The sequence below is a fragment of the Acanthochromis polyacanthus genome, chromosome 6, assembly GCF_021347895.1.
Source record: "Acanthochromis polyacanthus isolate Apoly-LR-REF ecotype Palm Island chromosome 6, KAUST_Apoly_ChrSc, whole genome shotgun sequence".
Lineage (NCBI taxonomy): Eukaryota > Metazoa > Chordata > Actinopteri > Pomacentridae > Acanthochromis > Acanthochromis polyacanthus.
Window position 1 is genome coordinate 39,468,391 of NC_067118.1, and position 10,821 is coordinate 39,479,211.

Sequence of the window (10,821 nt, forward strand, 5' to 3'; positions counted from 1 at the left end):
CCTTTAAACGGAGAGCGCACATGCGGCAGCAGGCCGATCCGGGGTGAGGAGACAAGTCAAACAGAAACACTTGTGAGGTTGTTTCTGTCCAGTGATTTCTCAACAAGGTGCTTGAAAAGTACAAATTGAGTAATATATACTTTGGGTGTCATTGTGAGGCTATTAAAGGTTAAACTGAGTTTTTTTTAAGTCTGTGTGGATGATGATCATTCCACCAACAGTTGAGTTTCCACTGTGTAATCTGTCACTGAGGAATCTGTGCTGACTTTATCTTGGCAACTGCCTTATTTTGATAATTGACAGGAGAGTGTCACAATGTTATTTTTAACCTTAAAGTTGAAGCTGAGACATTTTATCTCCATCAGTCCATCATTAAGAAAACCTTTGCCATTAGGATATATTTAGAGTCATTCGTAGCATTAACTATGTGTGCGTCAAACAACAGATCTGATGAAGTGGAAAAGACGTACAGCAATGCTGACTGGGGGTTGGGAGTGGTTTCACTGGAGATGTGGGTTGCAGGACCAGACTGGCACAGGGCTGGTTGACAGGCAGTCATGTAGAACCCTGCGAAAAGATGCATTGTTGGAGGAAGATCAGGTCAACGGGAACTTGAGTAAATCATCACCTGAGCGAGAGCCACTCCTAGAAGGGGAATTTAGCCACCAAGAAATGGCATATGAGTGAAAAAACGGTCATATTTACCACCTGTGGAATGTCCACATGCACTGATGGCAGTACATGACATTACATTTATATGTTTTGAATTTGTTTTAACGTCATGTTGACTTTTGGTCTGTCTGAGAGCCGGAGTTGTTTGGTCTGTCACTAACGGAGAGGCCCTCTGGTAATCCACGGATTAGGGAGGTCTGGGAGTGGTGCCTGAAATGACTACTGTAAGTAAAGCAGTCGGCTGTGGTCGACCACATGTGCTTCTGTTTAGACAGAATCCCCGGCACATGCTGTCATTTCCTTTTATCTCTGATGCAGCTTTGCAGGTGGCCTGGTGACGAGTCAGATTACATACCTGCTTGTCCCTCTGAGGACATTAGTTTGTTTTCTCCATGTAGTTTATATTCAGTAATCAGATCTCCACGGTATGTTCTAAAATCCACCTGAACTGAAATTGCATAGCACAAAAACAACAATAAACTTCAATGGTTTATCAGATATTACATAGTAAGATACACAAGTACATATTTACATGACACTGTTTGCTAAACTGTCACAGTTATGCCACAGAACCTGGTAACACATTGGTCAGGATGGCCAAAAGTCAGCCAAGAATCACCAACAGTAGGTCTGCAATGAATTGGAAGCTGCTTGAACAGAGGTGTTAGTGTCCACAGTCAAGTGTGTTTTACATGGACATGAGCTGAGAGAAGCCCTGCGACAGGCTGGCGACCTGTCCAGGGTGTTCCCTGCCTTCGCCCGAATCAGCTGGGATAGACTCCAGCACCCCCCGCGACCCTAGTGAGGAAAAGCGGTATATAGTGAATGGATGGATGGATGGTTGAGCTGAGAGGCTGCTGTGCAAGAAGGAAGCTCTTCCTCTAGGAGTACCACCTTAAACCTTGAAGTCTAGATGTGGACAAAGAAGAGGCCCTCTGGAGGAAAGTTCATTGGTCAGATGAAATAAATCATTAATTTCCTAACCACAATGACCAGATATATGGAGGAGAGGAGAGATGGTGAGGCCTTTAACCCCAAGAACATCATATCTACCATCAAGCACAGTGCTGGTAGTATTATAAAGGGATACATTTTCTTTGTCTTTGACTTCAAAGTTGCATGGAAGGGAACATGTTGGATTGGAGAAGACAAGAGAGTGAGAGTCTATCCCAGCTGACTCGGGTGAAGGGGACACCCTGGACAGGTCGCCAGTCTGTCGCAGGGCTACATATACAGACAAACAATCACACTCACATTCACACCTACGGACAATTTAGAGTGATCAATTAACCTCAGCATATTTTTGGACTGTGGGAGGAAGCCGGAGTACCCGGAGAAAACCCACACATGCACAGGGAGAACATGCAAACTCCATGCAGAAAGAACCTGGGCTCAGGCCGGGATTTGAACCAGGGATCTTCTTGTTGCAAGACGAAAGTGCTAACCACTACAGCACTGTGCAGCCCCACTGTGAAAAGTCAAAATATGAAAATAAGAAACAGCTCTAACAGGAAATGAGCTTCCAGGAGTGTAAACCAAAAAAAAAAACTTTAAAGTATGGAGCTGCGAGTCTGCAGCTGGCAATCACTCATCTCATTTAGAAAAATCAAGGCATCCTGTTGTTTCAACCTCAACAGGTTTGTAACTGTTGTAAGCTCATGACACACTCTCACATAGACTAACTCGCAGCCTTCAATCATTGCACACATGTCAGCATGCAGGAGGAAGAGAAGCGAAGGTGTTGAGCTGCATGATCTGTTGAAAGCGGCTGGTGTCCCAGGCCAGTGCAGCTCTGTTGTAGTCACCGTCTGTGCATAGAAGGTATTTGTGGTATGACTGTGAGGATGTTTCTGATTGTGGCAAGTTGAAAGGTCTCTGTTTATTTATTTTTGTTTATCAACTGCTCATCCTGACTGCTGGTAACTCGCCAAGAACATGTGCAGGCAGAACTGTTCAGAAGTGTAGCAATAATTCCATGTAAAATCGCTCAATTTCAAGGAAAAGCACATTACTACTAAACACACTATATTCACATATTGGTAGCAATTTGATCTGTAGAATGCAAATTAAAAGTGTGTATTTGAAAGAGCAGCCCCTCTCAATGTGTTAAAGTATTGCAGCACTGAAGTTTATGTTTAGTCAAATAGTAAAACACTTCTTTCTAAAAGATAGTGAAGAGTGTCACAAGATAATAATGGTTGGATGGTTGGATGTTTGGATGGTTGGTTGGTTGGTTGGTTGGTTGGTTGGTTGGTTGGTTGGTTGGTTGGTTGGTTGGTTGGTTGGTTGGTTGGTTGGTTGGTTGGATGTTTGGTTGGTTGGTTGGTTGGTTGGATGGTTGGTTGGTTGGTTGGTTGGTTGGTTGGTTGGTTGGTTGGTTGGTTGATTGGTTGGTTGGTTGATTGGTTGGTTGGTTTGTCAATACCTAAAAAAGAATTGAACTGAATAAATGAGTTACTGTGTAATTTCAGTTATCACAATCAACTTTTCTCCTAAAAACAGTCCACATCTGTTTGTTTATTAATGGTATTAGTAGTACATTTTCCATTCATCTCGAGAACCAACCAACCAACCAACCAACCAACCAACCAACCAACCAACCAACCAACCAACCAGCCAGCCAACCAACCAACCAACCAACCAGCCAACCAACAAGCAAAGAAACAAACAACAAACCCACCAATTATGCTTTGTACTCATTTATTTGAGTTCATTTAACAGCTTTAGTTATTTTTAAGATGAAGACATCACACAGTGGATCATATAGAAAGCTTAAAAGTACAGCATGTTGTGGCTTACAAAAGCAGCTTGTGATCACGGTCACATTTCAGACATCTCACGGTTTCTATGGCAAACAAAGGTTTTATCCCCCCCTGTCTAAATGTCTAACATGGTTTCATTTTAGTAAATGATTAAAGGTGTCAACATCTCATCAGAAAACCGAAGATTGGAGAAGAAGTCAAAAAACTTTGAAAACACATTTGTATAGATTTGTTTATCTACTTTTCTGTCATATAAATGATCCTCAAATTTATCTGATTTTCCTGTAAAAAAAAAAAGTGAATATAAAGTAGTTGCTTCATTATTAATAATATAATTATATCATGTAACTTCAGCCACATTTTGCTGTTTAAACTTTTTACTTAAGTAGGATTTTTCATGCAGGACTTTTACCTTTTACTTTTACTGAAATAATTTTTTTCTAGTAGTTGCAGTTAAAAAAAGTATTTGAATACAAGAAGAACATGAAGTTAGAAATCGATTCTCAAGCATTCAGCTTAGTAACTTTCTAGTTCATGCAATATTAGCAGAAAAATCATATTAGCAAGATATTATCTTTATTGCATTTGTTTACATTCACTGATTAATGTAATTCCATTAAAAATTGTTGAGTTGACCAACAGTATACAATTGTTTTTGCTCGTGATTTCAACAATGACATGCTGATATGATCATTTAATACACCAACAAAGAGAGCAGCATACAGAGCTGCTTATTTTTAGTTCCCTTGCTAAGTTCTGGGTCATTAGTCTCTGACCAGTTACTACAAGGATTTGCATTTTTAAATTGCTGGTTTGCCTGTGTGTAAAAGTGCACATCGTCAACTTATCCTCTCCGGCAACAGAAATTGTGCGACTTGTTTGTTACAACTCTTCATGAGCAAGAAATAACCAGAGAACATCTAGGACAAACTGATCCTTCAAAATAAAGTCACATAGATCTCAGAGATGTACTTTGAGGGCCTTAACTGATGTAGAAACAGAAAGAAAAAACACTGTACAGAATTTATAAAACTATGGAACTATACTGAAGAAAGATCTAAATTTCAATCTTTAAATAAACTAAATTAAATTGAAGTGAACACATTGTAAAAGTGTCATTCTAAAGTTTGCTTTTAATCACTTGGTGTTTCCTGATAGAGTTGAATTAAGTTTGTTTTGTTGTTCTGGATCAGAGTTGAAGCTCTAAACTGTAATTTTTCATTTCTCCTGTTGTCTAAATGTCTAAATCCGGCGCTCATGATCTTTTTTTTCTTGGCAGTTTTGCTGCATTCTTCCTCAGTTTCAGATAGTTTCAGCTGCACAGATTGTGTTTAGACTGGCGCCTTGCTTCGCTCGCATCACATCAGGAGGTAAATCTAGCTTTCTCTCTCTGAGCAAAACCACATCCACTCGCCTTTTGTCATCTTTACTTATTAAATTTTTTTGCACTGAGAAATCAGAAAGGAGCTGAGACATAGGAATCTAGCAGCGTTAATTGTTGCTCATGTGTGAGGATCATTGTTCAAGAGTCGGGAAAAGTAAAAGAAGATACGGAATGAGAAGAAAAACATCCTGCAACTGAACCCACATTTCTCATATTCGATCGCATGCATGAGACAAACAGACCACTGTTAAATAATTCAGCTTACAATGAATGCTGGCCCGTAACGTTCCTTACTTTTAGTTTTAATAATGATTTTAACCATTGGATCGTATTTTGATCTCATGATTCTAAATACCCACGTATCAGTTAGCCTTATATGTCACATCAAAACTAAAAGAAGCTTTGTTTCCTTTGTGTTTGATCATATTATCTGATGCTTTACTTATTCAAGTGTTTCAGTGTGGCTTTATCACAGTTATAATCTGTTGACTGCAGACAGTTTAACTAAATGTTGTTTAATTTGAGTGAAGCAGAGCTCTTGATTAATGAAATATTAATATTTTATGACTGTACCTTTGAGACAAACAGAAAATTGAATTTCTTTATCATATCATCATGGTAAGTTTCATTGGATAATAAAGTATATTTCTGAGGGTTCCTCATGAAATATCAGGTTAAAATGTTGTACTACTTGGATAAGAGTTGAATTTGTGACATTAAATCTGTGTTGTGTTGAACTTTATTTAAAAAAATAAATGTTTGAGATGTTATCTTTGAATACGTATCAGTGCCTATGGGTCAATATATACACACGTGGACAAAATTGTTGGTACCCCTCAGTTAAAGAAGGAAAAACCCACAATTCTCACTGAAATCACTTGAAACTCACAAAAGTAACAATAAATAAAAATTTATTGAAAATTAAATAATCAAAAACAGCCATTACTTTTGAATTGTCGATTAACATAATTATTTAAAAAAAACTAACTAATGAAATAGGGCTGGACAAAAATGATGGTACCCATAACTTAATATTTTGTTGCACAACCTTTTGAGGCAATCACTGCAATTAAACGATTTCTGTATTTGTCAATGAGCGTTCTGCAGCTGTCAACAGGTATTTTGGCCCACTCCTCATGAGCAAACAGCTCCAGTTGTCTCAGGTTTGATGGGTGTCTTCTCCAAATGGCATGTTTCAGCTCCTTCCACATATGTTCAATGGGATTCAGATCTGGGCTCATAGAAGGCCACTTTAGAATAGTCCAACGCTTTTCTCTCAGCCATTCTTGGGTGTTTTTGGCTGTGTGTTTTGGATCGTTGTCCCGTTGGAAGACCCATGACCTGCGACTGAGACCAAGCTTTCTGACACTAGGCAGCACATTTCTCTCCAGAATGCCTTGATAGTCTTCAGATTTCATCGTACCTTGCACACTTTCAAGACACCCTGTGCCAGATGCAGCAAAGCAGCCCCAAAACATTACTGAGCCTCCTCCATGTTTCACCGTAGGGACAGTGTTCTTTTCTTCGTATGCTTGGTTTTTGAGTCTATGAACATAGAGTTGATGTGCCTTACCAAAAAGCTCCAGTTTGGTCTCATCTGTCCAAAGGACATTCTCCCAGAAGCTTTGTGGCTTGTCAACATGCATTTTTGCAAATTCCAGTCTCGCTTTTTTATGAGTTTTTTTCAGCAGTGGTGTCCTCCTTGGTCGTCTCCCATGAAGTCCACTTTGGCTCAAACAACGACGAATGGTGCGATCTGACACTGATGTACCTTGGCCTTGGAGTTCACCTTTAATTTCTTTGGAGGTTGCTCTGGGCTCTTTGGATACAATTCGAACGATCCGTCTCTTCAATTTGTCATCAATTTTCCTCTTGCGGCCACGTCCAGGGAGGTTGGCTACTGTCCCGTGGGTCTTGAACTTCTGAATAATATGAGCCACTGTTGTCACAGGAACTTCAAGCTGTTTAGAGATGGTCTTATAGCCTTTACCTTTAAGATGTTTGTCTATCATTTTTTTTCGGATGTCCTGGGACAATTCTCTCCTTCGCTTTCTGTTGTCCATGTTCAGTGTGGTACACACCTTTTCACCAAACAGCAGGGTGACTACTTGTCTCCCTTTAAATAGGCAGACTGACTGATTATGAGTTTGGAAACACCTGTGATGTCAATTAAATGACACACCTGAGTTAATCATGTCACTCTGGTCAAATAGTTTTCAATCTTTCATAGAGGTACCATCATTTTTGTCCAGGCCTGTTTCATTAGTTTGTTTTTTTAAATAATTATGTTAATCAACAATTCAAAAGTGATGGCTGTTTTTGATTATTTAATTTTCAATAAATTTTTATTTATTGTTACTTTTGTGAGTTTCAAGTGATTTCAGTGAGAATTGTGGGTTTTTCCTTCTTTAACTGAGGGGTACCAACAATTTTGTCCACGTGTGTAATTGTGGGACTTTTTGTATCATAGTTGATATCTTTTCTGCTTTTGGGTCTAAAATCAACATGGCCGCCTATAACCAAACACAACATGGCATTTTTACAGAAAGATTCTTCTAAATATTATATATACAACTGAGTAAAATTGAAATTGAAAGTTATGTATAAAGATATTGCAGTAAACCTGTTGACTGCTTTATATTAAATAAGTCAGAAAGCCTTGGAGTCTGGCCAGTCTTTTCTTCAGGAGGAAATGACATCATGTGGAGCAGGTCATGTGATCTGGAATTAACACACTTCCTGGAGAGGTGTTTTTGTAATGGGGAACTTAGTGCAAAGTAATTTATGGGACACAGATACAATTTGTTACTTTCTGTATAAAATTTGATATATTGCCAAAAAAGAAATACCTGTCATGATTATCTCAACTTATTAAAAAGAATCAAATCAAAACAATTTCTGAATAACATAATTTTATATTGTTTATCTAATTAGAAGGTGGTTGTTTTTAAATTTGGATGGTTTTTCAGGTGATATTTTAGTGATATCCAGTCTTTTTTTTATTAATAAGTGATTGTTTCCTTAATAAATAATTATGGAATTTGTAAAAACATGATCATAAAAAAACATTTGCTTTTTTACTTTTAATAAAAATGTATGCAAGATATATCCGATGGACTTCAAAAGTCCCTTACTTATATACTGACCCCTACATTAGCCTAACAAACGTACTGACTGAAACTCCAATTAATAGCTTTACAGTGATAACAAAGCTCAAAATGCCCTCCAATCCTCTGCAGAGACATACTTGTTTTTCCGCCGGTTGCTCACCTTTTGAAATCAGTGTTTCCCAGTTATCAGTGGAGGGGAGACAGACTGTCTGGTGAGAGCAGGTGATCATTATCTAGTGTCCTCGGCGGACAGACAGGCCTGCTGTTCAGGCTTCAGTGTGTGTGGGTGGCATGCTGGGCTCTGATACCTGCACGCCTCATACTTGTCTGCCTGTAGCATATTAAGTGCTGGAAAAACCCAGCCATCATGTGCCTTGGAGTTGAAACACTGTATGAAGCTGTAAAAAAAAAAAAAAAGGTACTTGCAAGTGATACGCTGTAAAAACACATTTTTTGATGCATTTTTTTTAAACAAGTGGCTGTTATTTTCCAGATTTTCAGTGTTTTGTAATGCTGAATAACTTGCAATGGCACAGAATAAAGCATTATTTTACATGTTGACCTTTACAATAACTGGTCAAAACTGCAAATAACATCTAATTTGTTATTTTAAAAATGTTTGACCGTAAAATGACACTGTTTGCTGGAGAGAAAAGTAGTTATTTTACAGATATCTGTTGTTAGTTGAAAGAAAAATTATGGTTGAAAAAATTGTAAATCATTTTTTAAACGCTACTTGACAGATTTTCCCTGTAATGTTAAATTACAGATAATATCTAGTAAAATCACAGTGTTAATTTCCATTTTCACTGAAAAAATTATGAAAACTGTAAATTCACATCAAAAATGTATACTTTTACAAATAGTAATTTGACGTTTTACATTGTTTGACTTTGGAACTCACAAATTTTAGTTCCTTTACAATGTTTGACTTTAATTACACACTTTTATTGTGGCTTGTAATAAAAAAAAACTGCTTATTTGTTTACTATGGGTTAGATCTATATATTCTATATTCTGTTGCTGAATTTGAAATGTTAAAGTGGGTTGAAGCATTTTTAAATGGTCTAAACCAGTTGCGCAAAGGTTCATTTATCTTTCAAGTGTTTTTTTTTAAACTGGCCATTAAACAGAGTGTCTTTGATCGTGCGGGAATGTTTTGACTGCTGCCGAAACACGGTGCTGTGACCCCTGGTTCAACCTCAACATAGTATCATACAGTAGCATGAAGTGTCTGAGGGATCGGTGAGATGAAAAACGCCAGAAACAGCTGCGCTCTGGTGCACAGTGGGAGGAGTGTTTGCACCTGCGGACACACTCCCAGCGCTGCCTTGCTTATCGGCACACAGCAGCTCTTTTTGGACACTCAGCAGGACGCACGGACGGATTACCTGAGCCATGGATGCAGAGGAACACCCGAGAGTGCAGCTCCTAGACATCGGCTCCAGTTCGTCCACTTCTGAGCCCCGAGACGCGGAAGAGAGCAGCCAACAGCCGGGGAAGCCTCCCTACTCCTACGTGGCTCTCATCGCCATGGCCATCAAGGACAGCCAGCACAAGAGACAGACCCTGAGCGGCATCTATCAGTATATTGTGTCCAACTTCCCCTACTATGAGCTGAACAAGAAAGGCTGGCAGAACAGCATTCGGCACAACTTATCTCTGAATGAGTGCTTCGTCAAGGTGCCCCGGGAGAGTGGAGGAGACCGGAAGGGCAACTACTGGATGCTGGACCCCGCATTTGAGGACATGTTCGAGAAGGGGAACTACCGGCGGAGGAGGAGGGTGAGAAGACCCTACAGACCCCCCAGCGTGCCTTACCTGCCGCCGTATGTAAGCGGCTCCTGGAGTCTGTGCTCGCCCGGTCCGTCCCAGGCTGCCGGGTATCCGACCACCCCGGTCATGAGCCGGAGCGCGTCTCCCAGCGGTCCGCCGAGCTCCTACTGCCAGTCCCCGCACTTCCACCACCCTCCTTACGGCGCCTACCACCGACACCCGCCCGTCCTGGTGCCCCACAACGGATATCCGTACGGGGGAGTGACCCAGCCGATGAGCCCGGATGGAGGCACCGTGTCTGTGGCGTGTAACTACCAGCAGTTGACGTCGTTCGGCTGGCAGCCGGAGCCGCCGCTGGCTCATCTCCTGGACCAGTACGGGCTCTGAGGTCCTGACGTCCAGCTCACAGACTCACGGTTCACCTGTTCCAGCATTTCAGTGCAGCTGTGATGTGTTTGTCAGGTAAAGCCGATTATTTTCTGATTGGTTAAAATAAGCTGTTGGTTTTTGTCCAAGCTCAAGAAGAGAAGCCAAAGAATTTTCTCTCATCACTTCTGGCGTTTTGTATGAACTGCGAAAGGACAGTTGATTTAAATACGAGGCCTCTTTTGTTTGTTTTAAGTAGCCAAACCTGTGTTTTCATTTCTTTTTTATTATTATTATTATTTTATAATAGGCCCATGCATTTGTTCCCATGTTATTTATTTCTTTTCTTGGTTTCTCTGAGCTGCTATAGACGTTGATGACATTGAAGCACTGACCAGTTTCCTTATTCGATTCTGAATGTTTACTTGATGTAAAATACATCATGTTTGTTTGAAATAAAATGTTATTTTTGCATCACATGATCTCCTTTTTTGACTTAACCCTACTCTTTATTCTTCTTACTATTCTTATAAAGAGCAATTATTATTATTATTATTATTATTATTATTATTATTATTATTATTACTATTAATAATAAAAGAGTTGTGTTGCTGTGCCATTTGACAGGCTCATAGGTCAAGGAGATAATACAGCTAATGTTTCAGGGCAATTATATATGGATCTTGTAAATATAAGAAAAACGTTAAGATGTGTGTTAATCATCAGTATTTTAAAAGTTAGAACTACTTTG

General features: G+C 39.6%; 1 protein-coding gene across 1 annotated transcript; it reads left to right on the forward strand.

Annotated features, from left to right (window-relative positions):
- Positions 1-9,108: 9,108 nt before the first annotated feature.
- On the forward strand, positions 9,109-10,459 carry foxl2l (forkhead box L2-like). The gene has a single exon (XM_022216744.2). It carries the CDS (start codon positions 9,327-9,329, stop codon positions 10,089-10,091), a length of 765 nt encoding a protein of 254 aa, XP_022072436.1. The 5' UTR covers positions 9,109-9,326; the 3' UTR covers positions 10,092-10,459.
- The last annotated feature ends 362 nt before the right edge of the window (positions 10,460-10,821 follow it).